The sequence below is a fragment of the Dama dama genome, chromosome 9 (genome assembly GCF_033118175.1).
Source record: "Dama dama isolate Ldn47 chromosome 9, ASM3311817v1, whole genome shotgun sequence".
NCBI lineage: Eukaryota > Metazoa > Chordata > Mammalia > Artiodactyla > Cervidae > Dama > Dama dama.
In genome coordinates, this window is record NC_083689.1 from 23,678,957 (window position 1) to 23,698,781 (window position 19,825).

Sequence of the window (19,825 nt, forward strand, 5' to 3'; positions counted from 1 at the left end):
AAGCTGTGAAACGGGGACACAATTCCAGTGGCTTGGGGGAAGCTTATATTCATCTGCCCATGGGCAGTAGGATCGGGGATGGGGGGTGGGGGGGGTTGACTCAGCCAGGACAGAGGTGCTGCTGAGCAGGAGCTGCCCCTCCCACTCACAATGTTGGCCATCTTTGTGCAGGTCTTGAGTATCTGAATGGCGAAGGTGGAGGTGACACTCTCCATGGAGACCCCGTTCACCATGACAATGTGGTCCCCTGTCCTGAGGGAGAAGGCTAGGTCTCAGGGAGGAGGCCTTGCTGGGAGCCCCTCTCCCCAGGCCTTCCCTGAGGGCCCCTGGCAGGTACCCCCAGCTCTATAAGGCCTGGTTCCAAACCATCAGTGTCCCCAGGCTCACTGAGGCTCTGGGCCTCGGTTTCCTCATCTGTAAAGTGGGGCTGATCAAAGAACCCACATAGTAATGAAATGCAATTGTAGAACATTAACTGCAATTGCAACTGGCATCTCACCCCCTTACTTTTTTCTCTAGGCCCATCTCTTCATGCTTTTCTTCCCTTCTGTCTCTGTTTCACACTCTGTTTCTCTCTGAAGCTGGCCCCCAATTCTGAGTATCATGTCACCTGTCAGCCACTCAGGCCCAAGAACCATTTTTCCCAAAATAACTCCCAGGAGCCTCCTGCCCCCAAGACCTCAGGATACTGGGTCACTCTCCCTCCAGCCAAAAAGAGGTTTCCAGGATATTTGTTCCAGGAGCGTTCCAGGGCCACCATGACCCCAAGAACACAGTCAGTCATGCTGCCAGCTTCCAGTCCTGTGTTGTCAAGAGCTGGAAGGTGCCAGGCATTTTTTAGCCTCCCGACTCTGGTCCATATAGGTCCCTCTTCTTGACATGCCTGTCCCCTGTAACCCAGCTGCCTTGACACTCACTGTAGCCGGCCCTCAGCCGGCCCTCCAGGCACCACATCGGACACAACCACAGATCCACCGGACCGGTCTCGGCCACCAGAGACTGCGATGCCAAAGCCTCGGCGGGGGTCCTGAGAGAGGATGAGAAGCAGAACGTGATTTTGCTTTTCACTGGGACAAAGGCCGTCCCATGGGGACCAACCCACCATTTCTGTTGGCACCCATGCAGGGAGAGTGAGGTCCCACCTTGCTGATCGTGGCTGTGTACTGTTCCCAGATGGTCAGCTCCTCCATGTCCAACACCTGGAGGGAGGTGACAGGGAAGGTGGGTGTGAGGATTCAGGGGTCTTCATACCTGGGTGGGGAGCCTGGCTCTGACACTCTCCTGGCCCTGACACTCTCCTGGCCCGAGCCTGTGGGCTAGTTGCAATCTCTCCTGAGACCTCAGTGTTTTCATCTGCAAAGTGGACTTAAGTCAGTGGTTCTCAACCCAGAACTGTTCTGCCTCCTCCAGGGGACACTGTGTGGTATCTGGGATCATCTGTGGTTGTCAAAATTAGGTGTGCTCCTGGCATCGAGTGGGTGGGGGCCAGGGGTGCTTCTCAAATTCCTTCAGTGCACAGGACAGACCCCACCAAAAAGAATGATCCATGGACTTCCCTGGTGGTACAGTGGATAAGAATCCGCTTGCCAATGCAGGGGACATGGGTTTGATCCCTGGTCCGGGAAGATTCCATATGCCATGAGAAGCTACTAAGCTCACGCACTACAACTACTGAGGCCATGCCTCTAGAGCCTGTGCTCTGCAACAAGAGAAGACACGTCAATGAGAAGCCCGTGCAGCGCAATGAAGAATAGCCCCTGATTGCCGCAACTAGAGAACACCCGCGCATAGCAACAAAGACCCAGAGCAACCAGAAATACAGAAAAAAACAACAAAAAAAGAGATCCTTTCCCAGATGTTAATGGTGCTGAACTGTAATGGAAACAGAGAAGAGACAAGTCCTTGTTGCTTTCCCTCTGGGAGATCTGACTTGGTGCCTAGGGGCATCAAGCAAGGCCCACAGGCACAAGGGACTCACTCTGCTCCAGACCCTTAGGCCTCCTCGCCATTCCTCCAACATGCCAGGCCCAGTCCTGCCCCCAGGACCTTTGCACACACTTTCTCCTCTGCCTGAAACTCTCGTCCACCAGATCTCTACCTGGCTTCCTCCCTCACTTCCTTCTCCCAGTCACCCGGTCTGCAACTGGCCCCCTCCCCAGCCTACAACAGACCAGTTTTTCCGCCTCACCCTGATTCCCAGTTCATAGAAGCTGTGAGCCCTTGACATTCTCTGAATTTTAAAAATCTGGTCACTGCACTTCTCCCTCTAGAATGTCCGCTTCGGAGGGCAGAGATTTTTATCTGCCTCAGATTCTATCTACAGAATGACTGAATGAAGTGCTTCCTTTGAGCCAGGCTCTTTGCAGTAAGATCTCATTTAATCTGCTCACTAACAGGTGTTCTGTTAACAGATATTCTATTATTAATCTGTTATATGATTTTTCCAGTAGTCATGTATGGATGTGAGAGTTGGGCCATAAAGAAGGCTGAGGGCTGAAGAATTGATGCTTTTGAACTGTGGTGTTGGAGAAGACTCTTGAGAGTCCCTTGGACTGCAAGGAGATCAAACCAGTCAATCCTAAAGGAAATCAACCCTGAATATTCTTTGGAAGGACTGATGCTGAAGCTGAAGCTCCAATACTTTGGCCACCTGATGCGACGGGCTGACTCATTGGAAAAGACCCTGATGCTGGGGAAGACTGAAGGCAGGAGGAGAAGGGGACGACAGAGGATGAGGTGGTTGGATGGCATCACCAGTTCAATGGACATGAGTTTGAGCAAGTTCTGGGAGATGGTGAAGGACAGGGAAACCTGGCACGCTTGCAGTCCATGGGGTTGCAGAGTCGGACATGACTGAGTGACTGAACAATCACAGATGAGGAAAGCTGGGTCCAGAGAGGGAAAGTCACTTGTCAAGACAACAGAGCAATTGGCGCGTAGGGCTGGGGAGGCGTGGCTTCTGTTATTTTCAAGTCCAGGGTACAGATGAGATCAGAGGCTTTGGGAATAGAGGTCAGGAAGCCAACAGAAGGGGGGATTGGCCCCCACCTATCCCTTACTTCTACCTGGAGGTGCTGCTGCCCCTGGGGGTCCTTGGAGAAATGATGCCCCCTCTCCACATAGCATAGCAGGTGTGGTGTGTTTCCCTACCTTTTCTTAGAGGTTCCTGGGAGAGCAGCATTCCAGGCTCCAGGGAGGTAGGAAGCCGGAGGAGAAGAGGGAAACACAGCCGAGGGCGGGGCCTTATGAGCCCTCCTGCGAGCCAGGCCGGCTTTCAGCAAGATTCAAACCCTTCAGTCTGCGCTTGACTGGCTGCGCTGGTACCTCTCCAGCCTCACCTTCCCCATCTGTACAATGGGTACCTCCCTCACCCATCTTTCAGCACTGAGGTGTGAGAAGGGGGCCTGGAGTCTCCCACAAATAGCGACAGGAGCCTCTGGAGGGACGGCAGTGGTTGTAGTCAGAAGTAATAATAATGACCTTTCTCCTCTGTGTAACATTAATAAGCAACACTATTTCATGAGCTGCCAGCGAGCACTTTGCAGTACCCATTCCTTTACTCCTGAGTGACCTCAGGAAGCGGCACTGCTTCTCTTCCTGCCTTCCTGCCTCACAGGGGAGGCAAAGGAGGCCCAGAGAGGTTCAGTAACTTACTAGAGGTCACACAGCACTATGTGAACCTTGGCAGTCTGTCCCATGCCTTTGCTCTCAACCACCTGGTCCCAGCATCCTTCTGTTTGTTTGTTTGTTTGTTTTCCTTCTAAACTTATTTTTCGGAACAAAATCTTTTCACTTGCTCTGATTTTATGTCTGGTGTCATTAAATGATCCCCTTGAATTTTGAGTTCCTGGCTCTATTTTAAGAATCAGCCCCCAGGGAATCACAGCCCCTGAGGGGGCAGGCACAGGTGGCCATGGCTTGTCCCGGCTTGTGCAGGTTCGCCTCCATGGATACTGGCAGGCTCTCTGACACCCATAGGGTCACACCTAACCCCACAGCCCACCTCAGCTTAGTTCACCCCCAGCCTTTCCCCGTCTGACCCCTGTGCCTGGACACCCTCCCAACATGCATACAGCTGTCCCCTGACACTGGGGTCTCAGCTCGAATGCCGCCTCCCCAGGAAGACCTCCCAGACTAGCCAATCTTTGGTATCCTACCACTCCTCTGCTTTTTTTATTAGGTTTTACTCATGGCATCCAAAACCATCTTCAATTGCCCTGTTTAATCATCAGTTTGTGAGTTTCTGATCTTTCCTCTTGGGTGTGAAGGCTAGTCGTGGCTGTCTCACTGGGTACTTTGCTGATTGGTCCTTCAATCAGCCTCCCTTCCAGGCTTTTGCACATGCTGTATTGCCTGGCAAACTCCTATTCATCCTTCACAGCCCCAGGGGCACTTTCTCTTCCTTCAGGAAATAAGTCCTCAACACCCCCACAAGACACATACATTTCTACCCTCTGATTATTCAGGTGTGGGAGGTTCCAGTCCACCTGTCTCCCCTACACCCCTGAGTCTGGGGATTCCTAGTAGGCAGGGTTGGGGGCCCTGGGACCCCATCATTGTCCCCCCAGGACCGTGTTGGGGGGAAGTTTGAGGAATGCACTAATGGTAGAATAAAAGGCTGATTTTGACAGGAACTCCACCAGGTTCTCTGGGAGATAGTGGAGGACAGAGGAGCCTGATGTGCTGCAGTCCATAGGGTCGCAAAGACTAAGACACGACTTAACGACAACCACCACCACCAGAGTTGTCCGTCCAGAGTTCCTAGCCTCCTCAGCCCCGCCCCCCTCCAGGTGAGCTCCGAGGAGCGGCCCCGGGCCTACATCCCCGCCCCTTGCCACGCGCGCGACAGAAACACCGGAGACGAAAAGCCTCCAGAGGGGACTGGGCTTACCGAGTCACACCGGCCCGGGCACGTGGTTGCCAGCCTGCAGATCACTCTACCCCTCCCCGCCCCCACCTCTGGGAACCACAGCGGGGGTCGGAGTGGGGGAGGGGAGGGGAGGGGAGGGGACCACAAATACTCGAGTTGAGGACGGGATTCTGGGAGCTGCTTCTAGCAGCCGGGAAGGAGAAAGAACTTCCCAACCCTAGAGCCTCGGGTGGTCTGGCCGGGGGCCAGCCACAGATCTCCCAAGCCTGTTCACCTGTTTACGCCTCTGGGACCCGACCTGCGACGCAGAAGGGTGGGTGTGACAAAGTCGGTTCAAGCTCCAACACTAGAGAACGAAGCACGCCCCCCTGGCCACAGAGCCACGGGGATTCCCTGCCCCAGCCTGATCCGCCTGCCCGATGCAACAAAACAGGGCTCTCAAGCCAGATCGCCCAAGTCAACGACTCTGTATACAGTAGGCACTCAGTAAATGGTGATCCCCTCTTCCACAGCCTCACTGCCTTCGCCAAAGCCGTTCCAGCCCACAAAGTCCCTGCCTACCGTCCCACCCTTAGTGCTCAAGCTCAACTCGGCCCATCCCCCTGGGAAACTGCACACCTACTATGTACCAGGAGCATTTCCCCTCCCCTCCTAGGATCCTCCCCACGCCCTTCTATAAAGTGACCATCACCCAGAGGCGTGGACTCACTGGCTGGCTCAAAGTTACACAGAAAAATCGGGATTCGAACACCGGTCTGCCTACTAAGGGACTTCTCAAGTGGCGCTGGTGGTAAACAACCCGACTGCCTATACATGAGACGTGACAGACGCGGGTTCCATCCCTGGGTCGGAAAGATCCCCTGGAGGAGAGCATGGGACAGAGGAGCCTGGCGGGCTACAGTCCATTGGGTTGCAAACAGTCATACACGACTGAAGTGACTTAGTACACACGCGAACGCTATCTATTAAGGGAGGCAGACCCGGGGCAGAGGGAGCCCCGGGAGGCAGCGTTGGAGGCCAGTGGGCGCGGACACTCTCCCCGTGCTAGCCTCCACATTCTCCTGGGCCTCAGTTTCCCCATCTGTTACCTGGGCAGGGGGTGATCTGGGGTCCCGGGTCCCGCCCCCAGCCCCGACCCCACCTCGGTCCCCTCCCCCTCCGGCCCTCCGCGGGCTACTCGCCTGGAATCTCACCGCCATAGTCCACCCTGGGGGCTGTCCAGCGCCTCTGGCCCAGGGCGGGGGGCCTAGAAGCAGTCAAAACTGGACCCCACCCTGGTGTGAGGGAGGAGGCTGGGGAGGGTCGCGGCGAAGCAGGTGTCCAGCACTTGCCCCGCTCCCGCCCGCTCCGCCGCCAGGGCAGCACCTGCACCTCTTCCTCCTCTGAGTCCCCTCCCGGCCCCGCCTCTGTCCCGACACGCCTCCCGGACGCCGCCGAGGCCGCCTTCGTTCCCACCACCCCCACCCCTCCCAACACAGGATCCAGGCCCTGGGGTGGGAATTCCAGGCCGAGTTTTCCACCCAGCTGCGCACTAGCCGGCGGCCGCCCCCCCCCCACCCCCACCCCCAGGAGTGGCTGCAAGGAAGACAAGGCAGGGATTAAGGCCGCGTTTGGAACGGAGCCTGCGCTTTGGAAGGTTTTCCATCCAGGAAAGCCTCTGCGTGTTGAGATTCTGTAGAGAGACGTGTTATGATTAGGAGCTAGCCAAGGGTCAGAGACGTCCGGAGAGTAGGGCTGGTCTTTCTTGGTCACCTCATCTTCAGCAAGTTCACCCTATTTTATTTCTTTCATTTATGGGAGTTTATTTTAGAGAGGAAACTGAGGCCCAGAGAAGCCTGGGGTGGGGTGAGGGGTATGGACTTTCTGAAGGTGTAGGCTGATATGAGACTTCCCTTTTGATGTCCCCTACAGTGGAGGATCCAGAAGGTGCACAGCGGTCACCTCTGGGCCTGGCCAGAATCCAATGTTAGCCTGTCTTCACACCTAGCCCTGGGCTGGGTCCCCAGCTGGGGAGGGCAGGCAGGAAATTCTTTAAGATTCTTGGAGTAAAGGTCATGCTTCCTTCTCCACCCCCTGCCTCACCCTTAAGGGACCCGTCTGGGAATAACTGGACCAGAGCAGGAAACCCTCTACCTAAGGGTGTGGAAGGGAGAAAGTCACCTGGGTGGGTGGAGCCACCATTGGCTCTACCCTCACATTCCTTCTTGTTTAAAAAAAATAGACCCTGAGGCCCAACTGTTTCCTTGCCCCACCCAGTTCAAGGTTGAAGGGGCAAATCTGGGCATAGACACCCCTTCCCAGCCTCACCCAGCCAAGACTGGGCTGAGAGAAGCTCCAGATTGTGGGAAGAGGGAGGCAGAGGGGAAAATGAGGGATCAGGGAAGTCTTCCTGGAAGAGGGGGCATTGCCACTGGGGTTTAGAAGTTTGGATATTGCTGTTGTTGTTCAGTCACTAAGTCGTGTCCGACTCTTTGCCACCCCATGGAGTGCAGCATGCCAGGCTTCCCTGTCTTTCACCATCTCCGAGTTTGCTCAAACTCACGTCCATTGAGTCAGTGATGCTATCCATCCATCTCTTCCTCTGTCATCCCCTTCTCCTCTTGCCCTCAGTCTTTCCCAACATCTTTTCCAATCAGTCAGTTCTTCTCATCAGGTGGCCAAAGTATTGGAGCTTCGGCTTCAACAACAGACCTTCCATTGTATATTAGAGGTTGATTTCCTTCAGGACTGACAGATTTGATCTCCTTGTAGTCCAAGGGACTCCCCAGAGTCTTCTCTGGCACCACAGTTTGAAAGCATCAATTTGCGATCAGCTTTCTTTATGGTCCAACTCTCACCTCCATACATGTCTACTGGAAAAATCATAGCTTTGACTATACAGACCTTTGTTGAAAAAGTGATATCTCTGCTTTTTGATACACTGTCTATGCTTATCATAGCTTTTCTTCCAAGGAGAAAGTGTCTTTTAATTTCATGGCTGCAGTTACTGTCTGCAGTAATTTTCAATCCAAGAAAATAAAGTCTATCACTATTTCCATTGTTTCCATATCTATTTGCCATGAAGTGATGGGACCAGATGCCATTATCTTAGGTTTTTAATGTTGAGTTTTAAGCCAGCTTTTTCATTCTTCTTTTTCACTTTTATCAAGAGGCTCTTTAGTTCCTCTTCACTTTCTGCCATAAGGATGGAGTCATCTGCCTATCAGAGGTTGTTGCTATTTCTCTTGGCAATCTCAGTTTCAGCTTGTGATTCATCCAGCCCAGCAAGAATGTTGGATAAGAATTTGCCAAATGTGCAAGAATATAATCAAAATCTTTGAGGCCCCCAAGGTTGATGTCTCACCTCTCCCCAAAACACTAGTCTAGAGATCCCAGTTAGCCAGAATTTACCCCTCAAGGGTGCCCAAAGGCTTCTAAGGCAATAATCCTTTGCCAGAGCCCCTTTCTAAGGACCTATTTGGACCCTCATAAGTAAATCAGTGTTAGTTGCTCAGTCGGGTCCGACTCTTTGTGACCCCATGGACTGTAGCCCGCCAGGCTACTCTGTCCATGGAATTCTCCAGGCAACAATAGAGTGGGTAGCCTTTCCCTTCTCCAGGAGATCTCGACCCAGGGATCAAATCCAGGTGTCCTGCATTGCAGGCAGGTTCTTTACCATCTAAGCCAACTTCAGCCTTTTCCATTGTGACCTTGGGCCACCAGCAGGTGACCTTGGGCCAAACACAAAATGATTTTAGGTAGAAGAAAGTCAACCATTTTTTAAAAAATAGATGTATATTTGTTTTAATGAGTTACAGGAAAAAACATAAATAAATTCTCCACTGCCACATATATATAGGAATTTGCGGTTGCGATTACTGGGGAGGAGTTACTGATTGGGATGTAGGTCTGGCAAAATCAGACAAGTAGGCTGTCTCATGCTTAAGGAGGGTTAGCTTTGCTGCAACCACTGTTACACTTGCCCATTTGCAGCTGAGAAAACTGAGACCAGATGTGTCAAGTAGCGGGCCCAACTAGAAGAGCTGGATTGGCTTTGTTTGGTGCCATACCCCTCACTCTGTATGCAGGGTGATTTACCCCTCACTCCCCCTCGAAACCCCACTTTAATATCTGAAGACATTTTTAGTAGATACTGTTGGCATTGAGTGGGCTTCCCAGGTGATTTTGTGGTAAAAAATCCACCTGGCAATGCAGGAGACGGGGGTTCCATCCCTGGGTCAGGAAGATCCCTTGGAGGAGGAAATCGCAACCCACTCCAGTATTCTTGCCTGTAGAATCCCAAGGACAGAGGGAGCCTGACCCGCTACAGTCCATGGGGTTGCAGAGTTGGACACAACTGAGCATGCACATACTCCTGTTGGCATGGAGTGGACAGAGGCCAGGGATGCTGCTCACCACCGCCAAGTGCCCAGGACAGCCCCACCCCAGAGAACCACCCAGCCCCAAAAGTCAATAGTGCTGAGGTAGAGAAACCCCACTTTAAAGTCCTCTAAGGGGGATAACCAGCCCAAGATACATGGTCTTCCTTCAGCCACCTCACACCTGCTCAAGAACACTCAACGGCTCCCCGGTATCCGTCAGATAATTTGTACTCAAATTCAGGGCTTTGGAGAAAGGTGCATCCAGTGCTGCCTCACAGAGGTAGGGTCGTTCATGCATTCATTTTCTCACCTATTCAGTCGTTCATGCAAAAAAATATTTCAAACCCTTGTTATGCACCAAGTGAAGGAGGAAGTGAGGGGGTAAGGAATTCCCGCCTGAAGTTGCAGTGCTGATTACCACCAGGAGGAGGCAGTGTGCACATGGCCTGAAGTGATGTTGTGGGAGGGGAGGATACTAGGAACCTGAGGGATGACCCTTCTCTGCCCTTTCTGAGCCCTCCAGGGGGAAACTCAGCTCAAAAGGGGTGGGGACAGGGCTGAGGTCTCCCTGAATGGTGGCCACCAGGAAGGGTGGGAACCTGGAGGGAGGGAGTGGTGGTCAATCACGCCTGAGGCTTAAAGACTCCCTGGTGGAGGCTGCTTTGCTGGGCTGCAGGAGGCGGAGGTCTTATTTGTGGTCAAACAGGTCTGACCAGAACCCAAGAATGAAGCTGCTCAGCCACCTGGCTGGGCGCTGGCTCATTCAATTACTGAGCGCCCACTGTGTACACCCAACTCTGACGCAGGCCCTGCCCTAAAGAAGGCTGAGCACCCGAAGAATTGATGCTTTTGAATTGTGGCATTGGAAAAGACTCTTGGGAGTCCCTTGGACAGCACGGCGATCAAACCAATCAATCCTACAGGAAATCAACCCTGAATATTCATTGGGAGGACTGATGTTGAAGCTCCAATAGCTCCAATACTTTGGCCATCTGATGCAGAGAGCCGACTCATTGGAAAAGACCCTGATGCTGGGAAAGATTGAGGGCAGGAGGAGGAGAGGATGAGACAGTTGGATGGCATCATTGACTCAGTGGACATGAGTTTGAGCAAATTCTAGGAGATAGTGAAGGACAGGGAAGCCTGGCGTGCTGCAGTCAATGGGGTCGCAAAGAGTCAGACACGACTGATCACTGGATGACGACAACAACAAAAGGAAGCCCAGGGCCCTCGGGGAAGATAGACAATGGTCTAATCTACAGGTAGAAGAAATAAAATGTCCAATCTAGATTTCTGAGAGCACCTGCACAGAGACACAGCTGGTCTGGGGACTCCTGGAGGGCTTCTCTGAGGAGGTGTTACTGAGATTAATAGGAGTGACCTAAGTGAGAGGGATCTGGGAGGAGGTAACAGCTAGACCTGAAGGAGGTAAGGGAGGCACCATGGGAGAGTTGGGTGGACAGCCAGTGCAAAGGCCCTGGGGCAGGACTGGGCCTAGAGTGTTGGAGGAACAGCGAGTAAAACCTTGTGGCTGGAGCACAGCGAGCAAGGGAGAGAGAAGGAGGAGAGGAGGGCTGGGAGGAGATAAGGGCTTCTGGCCCCGGGGAGGTGGGACCCAGGAGGGCTATGGGCAGATGAAGGGCCAGGGCCTGATTCAGGGGCCCAATGGCGCCCTCTGGTGGCCCACTGCTAGGATGACAGACTGAGTGGCGGGGGGCCGAAACTAGGTGAGCTGTGAGCCCAAACCCAGAGGCCCTGCAAAAAAAAAACAAAAACGTTTCAAATCAAGTTTTATTTTGGGGGAATTCCCTAGGGGTCAAGTGACTAGGACTCTGTGCTTTCACTGCCCGAGGGCCCAGGTTCAATCCCTCGCCAGGGAAATAAGATTCCACAAGCTGCGATGCCAAAAAGAACCAAGACATTTTATTTTGGAACTTTTAATTTATTTTATTTATTTAATTTTGGCCGTGCCTCTAGTGGAATCTTAGTTCCCCGACCAGGGATTGAACCCAGGTCCTCGGACAATGAAAGAGCGGAGGCCTAACCACTGGACCAACAGGGAACTTCCCGGACCATTTTTAAATTGACAGAAAAGTTGTAGATGAAATTCAGAGAGGCCCCCTATGCTTCTCACCCAGTTTCTCCAAACATCATTGTACATGACCACAATGTACCTGCCAAAACTAAGAAACCGCAGTCTCATCACTGCTAACTACACTCCAGGCTGCGTTCAGGTCTTACTGCACCAGGACCCTGTTTAGCATCTCACAGCGCATCTGGTCCTCACATCTCCTCGGGCTCCACTCCCCCTTGTTCCATGGACCTTTCCAGTCTGGAGAAGACCAGGCAGTGGCTTTGCACACTGCTCCTCATTTGGGGATTGTCCAGTGCTGGACTGGGGTTATGGGTTCAGGCAGAGGGCATGGGAGGAAGGGCAGATTCTGGGGTGCGGCTGGCTTGTGAATGCTCACAGCACTGAGGTATGTCCCAGCAGTTGGCACCGTGAGGGCGCTGGAGCACCTTAGGGAGAGCACTTTGATGTTGGAAGGAGAGGGGTGAAGACCCTTCTGGGGGACTTCGCTGCATGTCCAGTGGTTAAGGCTCTGAACTTCCACTGTAGAGGATGTGGGTTTGAGCCCTGGTCAGGGAACTAATACCCCACATGTTGTGTGTCTCGACCAAAATAAATAAATAAACAGAACAGTGTCAGCAATTAGTGTGTGGCTAAAAAGCTGTGGCTTTAGCTCAAGAACATTCCATAGTTCCCTAGCCTTTGGTCAGGATATTTATTGAGTATTTGATCAATGCCAGGCTCCGGGCACTCTTCTTAGTTATCTGTGCTTCTTAGGGTCTTCAAATTATTTTACATCCCTGTAAATTACAGGAATGGCTTCCCTGGTGGCTCAATGGTAAAGAGCCCGCCTGCCAATGCAGGAGACTCCGATTCAATCCCTGGGTCAGGAAGATCCCCTGGAAGAGGAAATGACAACCCACTCCAGTATTCCCACCTGGGAAATCCCATGGACAGAGGAGCCTGGCAGGCTACTGTCTCTGGGGTTGCAAAAGCATCAAACAGGACTTCACGACTTCACAGCAACAACAAAGTTACAGGAAACTGGTAACATTGCAAACTATTCTTGTCCATAGACATATAAATGAATTTTGTCCTGCGGACACTATTGATTATTGTCCTGTGGTTATTGACCGGTTTTATAACTATTTGTTATTTCATTTCAGCCTTGATTGCCTATATGTGTTCTTTGTTAATAGGCTCTCCTTTAAACAAGCTGTAAGATCTTATGAGTTCCCATATTAATGAATGAGTTAAGTAAACTCATAAAGCACCTGTTTGTTTTATTTTTAAATATTTATTTTTATTTGTTTATTTGGCTGCACCAGGTCTTAGTTGCAGCATGTGGGATCTAGTTTACTGACCAGGGAGCGAACCCAGGCCCTCTGCATCGGGAGCATGGAGTCTTAGCCACTGGACCACAGGGAGGGCCTTGTTTGGTTTATATTACAGTATAGTCATGCTTTTATATTTTTTTGAAAAAAAAAAAAAAATCCCTTACCTCCATTACACTGAAAGCCTTCACTCTAGTGTCCAAGGCTCCTCCCTCAAGAAATTTCCACGTACTCCCTCTTACCCGTTAACATCTTCAAGTCCCAGAACATTCTTCCCACTTTTCTTCCTAATCACCCTGAACCCTGTCTTTCATATGTCAGCAAATGTTCTTAGTTCTCCCAAAATGTGTCCAGAATCCTCCCACTTCTTTCTCCTTCTGAGCCTCCACATGGTTCACCCCATCCTCGCCCACCTGGACCAGCAGAGTCCACTTCTCCAGGTCCCTGGTTCCACCCTCACCCTCCACAGTCTGTCCTCCCTGAAGCAGCCACCAGATGGCAACCGTGAGCGCCAGAGTCAGGCCCCACCCCTCCTCTGCTCACAGCTCTCCAGGTGTCCCACCTCCCTAAGCCTAAAAGCTAGTGTCCTTCCAGAGGTTCACAACGTCCTGCAGGACCTGTCCCGTCCCCTCCGGGCCTTCCCCTTGTCTCCTTCTCTCCCCTCTGTTCATACACAGAGGCCTCCCAGCTGTTCTACCAGGCATAATCCTGCCCCAGGGCCTTTGCACAGGCTGTGCTTTGCCCTTGGAATGCCCCTCCCCCAACCACTCACTTCATTCAAGTCTCTGCTCAAATGTCCCCTTCTCAATGAGTTCACGAAATTACAAGACGTCTATTCCTTGGAAGAAAAGCTATGACAAACCTAGACAATGTATTAAAAGCAGAGATATTACTTTGTCACCCTGAGCCGACAAAGCTATGGTTTTTCCAATAGTCATGTATGGATGTGAGAGTTGAACCATAAAGAAGGCTGAGCACTGAAGAATTGATGCTTTCGAATTGTGGTGTTGGAGACAACTCTTGAGTCCTTTGGACTGCAAAGAGATCCAAACAGTCAATCCTAAAGGAAATCAACCCTGAATGTTCATTGGAAGGACTGATGCTGAAGCTGAACTTCCAATACTCTGGCCACCTGATGTGAAGAACTGACTCATTGGAAAAGACCCTGGTGCTGGGAAAGGTTGAAAGCAGGAGGAGAATGGGGCAACAGAAGATGAGATGGTTGAATGGCATCGCTAACTCAATGGATATAAGTTTGAGCAAGCTCCAGGAGATAGTGAAGGACAGGGAAGCCTGGCATGCTGTCAGACGCCCATGGGGTCACAAAGAGTCGGACATAATGGAGCAACTGAAAAGCAACGAGTTCTCCCCTGATCTTTCTACTTAAGATTGTGAAATACCTCCCTGCCTGTTTTACTCCTATCCCTGCAACCCGCTCCAGTACTCTTGCCTGGAGAATCCCAGGGACAGAGGAGCCTGGTGGGCTGCCATCTCTGGGGTCGCACAGAGTCGGACACAACTGAAGTGACTTAGCAGCAGCAGCAGCAGCTGTACCTCTTTCACTTTTTTTTTTTCTTTTTTCTCTAAGACTGACCATCTTCTAACCCAGGATATAGTTTACTTCCTCATTGTCTCTTGTTTCTTGTCTGTCTTCCTCCACCAAAACACAAGCCCCACAAGAGCAGGGATCTTTGTTTCTCTTGATTGCTCCCTGAATCCCCACGGCCTGGACCAGCACTCCGCACGTAGTAGTAGGTTCTCCGTAAATGCAGGTTCATTCCCTGGAGAGCACCTCCTCCCAGGCATGATCCCGGCTAACCTCAGCCCATTCCAAAGGGTGTCAGGCTCCGCCCTGAGCAAACACAGCTTCCCTGGCACCAGGCCAGACCCGAGGAGGAAGAACAGGAACCCAGACTCCCGCAGTGGACTTTCCCCAGAACCGGGGCCACAAGGAAGCCCTGAGCCAGGGAGGCAGGACTCTAACAAGATGCTGAAACTGGGGTATTGGCTGGGGGTGGGGGCTTAGGCAGCCCCCACACCTCCCCGACTCTCCACATGTTCACTCCTACCAGGCTGACAGCCCTACTTTCCTGTGCAGCCCAGGGCAGGTGGCTGCCCCTCTCTGAGCCTGGATTTGACCTCTGCAAAAGAGGAAGGCAGCTACCCCTGGTTTGGCATTCTGATTTGGGGGGGCACAGTTTACCCTACCCCTTGCATGATTGGGAATCTATTATGTGCTCTAGCATATGCTATTCTCAGCAGCCCTGCGACTTGGTGTCTCTAATTATACCCATTTCACAGAGTGGAAAACTGAAGTCAGATCTCTCTGACTCCATGGGTTTTTCTTTCTCCAAACCCCAGTCGAGGTATATTCCCTCCTAACCCCTCAGACCCTGAATCTTAGCATCTGTTTCCCAGGAGTAACTCCAAACACCAGTCACCACCCCCTGCCCCCACAACCACATACCCTGCAACTGGGACGCTCATGCATTCTGAGTCCCAGAGGGCCCTCTTCATCTCGGACAAAGAGCTTTGAGGTGCAATCAGACACTTGGTTGGCTAGGACACGCTCTTTGTCCTGCACTTTTTGGGAGAAAATGACCCAGAAAAGCTCTTGCCACCAGATTCCTGTCTTCTTGGGGGTCTAATCTTCCTTTGCCTGGAAACCATCCTGGCTTCTTGCCCACAGTCCGCTCTCCAGGTTCTTGTGGCCATCATCCACCCACTCATTGCTTCATTTCTCCGTAGGGAGATTTCACCCAGAGAAGAAATAAGATATAAGGAGATAAGCCCTCCTCCCCCAGGACCCTTGTTGCCCCCGGCTCCAGCAGCAGGGGTGGAGGGAGACGAGATGCAACTGTCTGAAAACTTGGGGGCCCCTTAAGAAGTTCCAGGAGGTCCAAATACCAACCAGGTGCCAATTTGTCTCACCTGCCACCTCCCCGTCAGCCTCCCCTCCTCAGTTTGGGGGATCAGAGGCCAGCTGGTACCCCCTCAGCCTCCCTGAAAGAGCTTGGGCCAACAATGACCCTCTGAAGTCTGTGGCTGTGGCGTCCTGGGCGGGCTGCCAGGGGCAGTAACTGCCAGCCAGATAATCCCTTAGAAACTATGTCAAATGCCCACACAGGAGTGTCGGTTTCCTGCTTTCCTGGGAGCCTGGTGGTGGGGGGAGGTGGCATGGGGCCCGGGACCTCATGGTGGGGAGCCCCATCTGGACAGTACCTTTGGGGTGGTAGGCCGATTGGGGTGGGGGACTCACCTGTCTAGGAGGCTGGGTGGCCTCTGGACAGGCAGCAGCAGTCAGGGCCTGGATGTCCGCCTGGCATCGGGGGCAGGGAGGGGACCCGAGGCTTGGGCTCCGGCCTGCCCACTTGTTTGCCCAACTTTTCCTTCTGCGGTGGCCGCAGACTGGCCCGTCCCGTGCCAGGTGGAACCAGCAGGGCGACAGCCACAAGCCGACTGGCGAGAGCGAGAGAGACCTGGTTGGGTGTGTGGTTCTGTCGCAAGGTGCACTCACGTGGGAGCCGCTGGCCTTAACCCCTGCCCGCCCAGAGGCCAGGGACGCCCAGTCCCATCCCACTTGCGCTGGCTACCGCCAAGCCCTTGGCATCAGCAAGAGATGGGCCCACGTGGCAGGTGGAAGACATTGGTGGAATAAATTCAGAACTGAGTGAATGAATGGTGCGTCCCCGCCCGCCCCCACCCCACCCGGCCATCGCTCCCCCTGCCTTCCTCCAGGCACCTGGGGGCAGGACTGCTCCTTTCCTTCCTGAGGATCTTAGCACAAAATCTGCTTCCCTACCCCCACATGAGTGGCAAGATCCCTACTCTGAGAATTTTCTATCACTTCCCAGCTGGGCAGCTTTGGGCGAATCACCCAGGCCCCCTCAGTTTCCTCTTCTCAAAAAATGGGAACAGAAACTTCCCTGGCAGTCCAGTGGTTAAGACTGTGCTCCCAATAGAGGGAGTCATGGGTTCAATCTCTGGTCAGGAAACTAGAATCCCAGGTGTCACGCCTTGCAGCCAAAACAAAAAAAATCAACCCCCCTCCAAAAAAAAGAAACAACATAAAACATTGTATAGCAACTATACTCCAATAAAAACAAACAAGCACAAAATGTTTAAAAATGGAAACAACACTGGTGTTTGCTCCTAGGGTTGTTTCCTTGAGCAACTGAATGAATGTTGGTCCATAAAGTGCTCAGAGCTTTGCAGGCCAGGGCAGCACTTTCTAATCTCTACCCACAGGTGGCTGGTCTGCATGAATGAGAGGTGGGCGAGATACACACAGGATTTGGAAGGGCCGTTCTGCAGGAAAGAACCTAAAATAGTTCGTTAGTTTTACACATCGATTCCCTGTAGAGATGACAATGGTTCTGAATGTATTGGGTTAAATGAAATATATTCTTAAAAGTAATGTCACCTACTTGTTTTATTTTTATTTATTTATTTTTGGACATGCCCCATGGTATGTTGGATCTTAGTTCTCTGACCACGGGATGAAGCCCACAGCCCCTACATTGGAAATGTAGAGTCTTAACCACTGGACCACCAGGGAAGTCCCTGGTTTTTTTAATTTCTTAAGAATGTGGTTGCTAGAAAACTTTAAATGACATTTAAAATTTTACATTGCCTTGTAGTTCTACTGGAAAACACTGGGATAAGTGCTCAGTGACTAAATAACAACCACAAGCACACATCAACTGTGGAGGCTTTTTTGATCACCTCTCTTGCTGCTGTAACTATCTCTATTATTTTCAAAGTATTTGTTAGCAGCTAAAATGCCTTGTGTATTGTCTGCTTGTTTATCTGTTTCTCCTAGATCTCTCTCTCTCTCTTTTTTCTTTATGGCCACACACGTAGCTTGTGAGATTTTAGTTCCCTGACCAGGGATCAAACCTTGGCCCCTGGCAGTGTGAGCACTGTGTCCTAACCCCTGGACCACCAGGGAGTTCCCTTAGATGGTTCCTCTCTGAGGTAGGAATTTGGTCTTGCTTATTCGTGTGTCCTTGTGGCATAGAACAGTGCTTGGTACACAGCAGGTGTCCAGTAAATATTTGTGAAGTGAATGAATGAATGAATGGAAGGAACATGGGGAAGTTTGGGGAGGGAGTGAAAGATTCATTAAGTCCCTTTTACCTCCAGGATTGATGCTGAAGCTGAAGCTCCAATACTTTGGGCACCTGTTGAGAAGAGCCAACTCATTGGAAAAGACCCTGATGGAAAGACTCATTGGAAAGATTGAAGGCAGGAGGAGAAGGGGAAGACAGGATGAGATGGTTGGACGGCATCACCGACTCAACAGACATGAGTTTGAGCAAACTCCGGGAGTTGGTGATGGACAGTCTGCATGCAGTCCATGGAGTTGCAAAGAGTCTGACGCCATTGAGCGACTGAACAACCTGCAGGACCCAGTACTGCCGGTAATGACCTCTATGGCCACCAGGGGGCGCACGAAACCAGGCTACCAATTCCAGTCGCGGCCGCTTTGGTTTCCCATCCTGCAAAATGGGAATTTTGAGCAGGGACACGGGAGGATGAATTCTGAGGAGCAAAGGCCGCTGCCCCATCCCGATCCTGGCCCCTCCTCTGCACTTCCAGTTGTCTGAGTCAGTGGTTCTCAAATTCTATCAGGCATCCGAAACGCCTTGAGAGGCTCAGAGAAAGATTATGAGTCCCCGCACCCCGAGTTTTTGATGCAGGAGCCCTGGGGGGCGGGGGGCCCGAAAACCTGCATTTCTAGCAAGCTCCTGGTGGATGCTGATGGGGGCAGGTCCGGGCACCTCGTTTTGAGAACCATGGATATAAATCTTTTCTCAAGGCAGATTAAAAATGAATCAGAACCAAAGAACTCCTCTTGGAGCCTTTTAGAAAAATGGTGGCAAAATACACAAAGCATAGTATTCACTCGCACAGCTTGGCTGCATTCAGTACCTTCACATTGTTGTGCAACCATCCTCACCATCATCTCCAGAACTTTCTCAGCTTCCCAAACGGAAGCTCTGTGTCGATGAACCACTGACTCCTCACCCCTCCCCCACCATCTACTTCCTGTCTCTATGGATCTGACTCCTCCAGGGACCTCAGGTGAGTGGAATCAGACACTATTTGTCCTGTGTCTGGCTTCTCTCACTGAGCATCGTGTCCTCAAGGTTCATCCATGTGGCAGTGTGTGTCAGAATCTCCTTTTTAAGGCGGAATCATATTCCACATAGGTGGAATATTGGGTAGACCACATAGGTGTATCCATCATCTGTTGATCCCCTCCCCTCTGAGTTGGTTCATTTCTAATAGCTAAGCTGGGGGATCCCTCCACCTGATCCTGGGTCCTGTTCTCTATGTCTTCCTTTTTCTTCATTTGTCTCCTTGTTTCGATAGAGAATATTTTAGAAGTATCTTTCTGAGCCCTGGGTCTGACTGAAGGCTGCTCTGTCTCGCTGTTTCCCCTTCATCCCATCACCCAGCACCCCAAAACCCAGTCTTAGCCTCCCGCTGACCTCGCCAGCAACATGACAGTGAAGAGAAGAGTCACATGTCTGGAGTTGGACAGGCCTGGGTGAAAACATCCCAGCTCCAACCTACACCACCTGTGTGCTCGGACTCCCCCACCTGCCTCCAAGCAGAAATCATTAATAATGAATAAAACTACTAATAGCAACATTTATTATCCCCCAAACCATGACTTCAGAATGAATAACTGCCTGACCATAGCACTGGTGAGCTCACCACTGCACTTTAATAATATTATCATTCTTAACACAATAAGAAAAGAGGCTGCTTCACGACGAGGTATTTTGTGTAATTCCAAACACGTGACTTCAGCTCTCTGGGTTCCTGTTTCCTCATGTGTGAAATGGGGATGATAATAGTTTCCATCTGGTTGATCAACATTATCAAGTATTTATTGTCTTCTAGGTCTAATGTTTTGTGTTAGGTAATGGGGATAAAAACCTTCAGAAAACTAAGATCATGGCATTCGTCCCATCGCATCATGGCAAATAGATGGGGAAACAATGCAAAAAGTGATAGACTTTATTTTTTTGGGGGGGGGCTCCAAAATTACTGCAGATGGTGACTGCAGCCATGAAATTAAAAGATGCTTACACCTTAGAAGGAAACCTATGACTAACCTAGACAGCATATTAAAAAGCAGAGACATTACTTTGCCAACAAAAGTCCATCTAGTCAA

The 19,825-nt window shown here is 51.5% G+C and overlaps 1 protein-coding gene across 3 annotated transcripts in view; it reads right to left on the reverse strand.

The window, feature by feature from the left end:
- TJP3 (tight junction protein 3) overlaps window positions 1-16,128 on the reverse strand; it is a 29,803-nt gene extending 13,675 nt beyond the window's left edge. For 2 of the 3 annotated variants that reach the window (XM_061150683.1, XM_061150685.1), the window contains exons 1-4: window positions 6,052-6,257; window positions 1,143-1,199; window positions 918-1,027; window positions 150-252 (exon numbers count right to left, since the gene is read on the reverse strand). In XM_061150683.1, coding sequence (XP_061006666.1) covers window positions 150-252; window positions 918-1,027; window positions 1,143-1,199; window positions 6,052-6,069 — 288 coding nt within the window. In that variant the 5' untranslated portion in view covers window positions 6,070-6,257. Of the gene's footprint in view, window positions 1-149; window positions 253-917; window positions 1,028-1,142; window positions 1,200-6,051; window positions 6,258-15,895 lie in introns of those variants that run through there. The other variant, XM_061150684.1, reaches the window with a different exon arrangement.
- Between the last annotated feature and the right edge of the window lie 3,697 nt (window positions 16,129-19,825).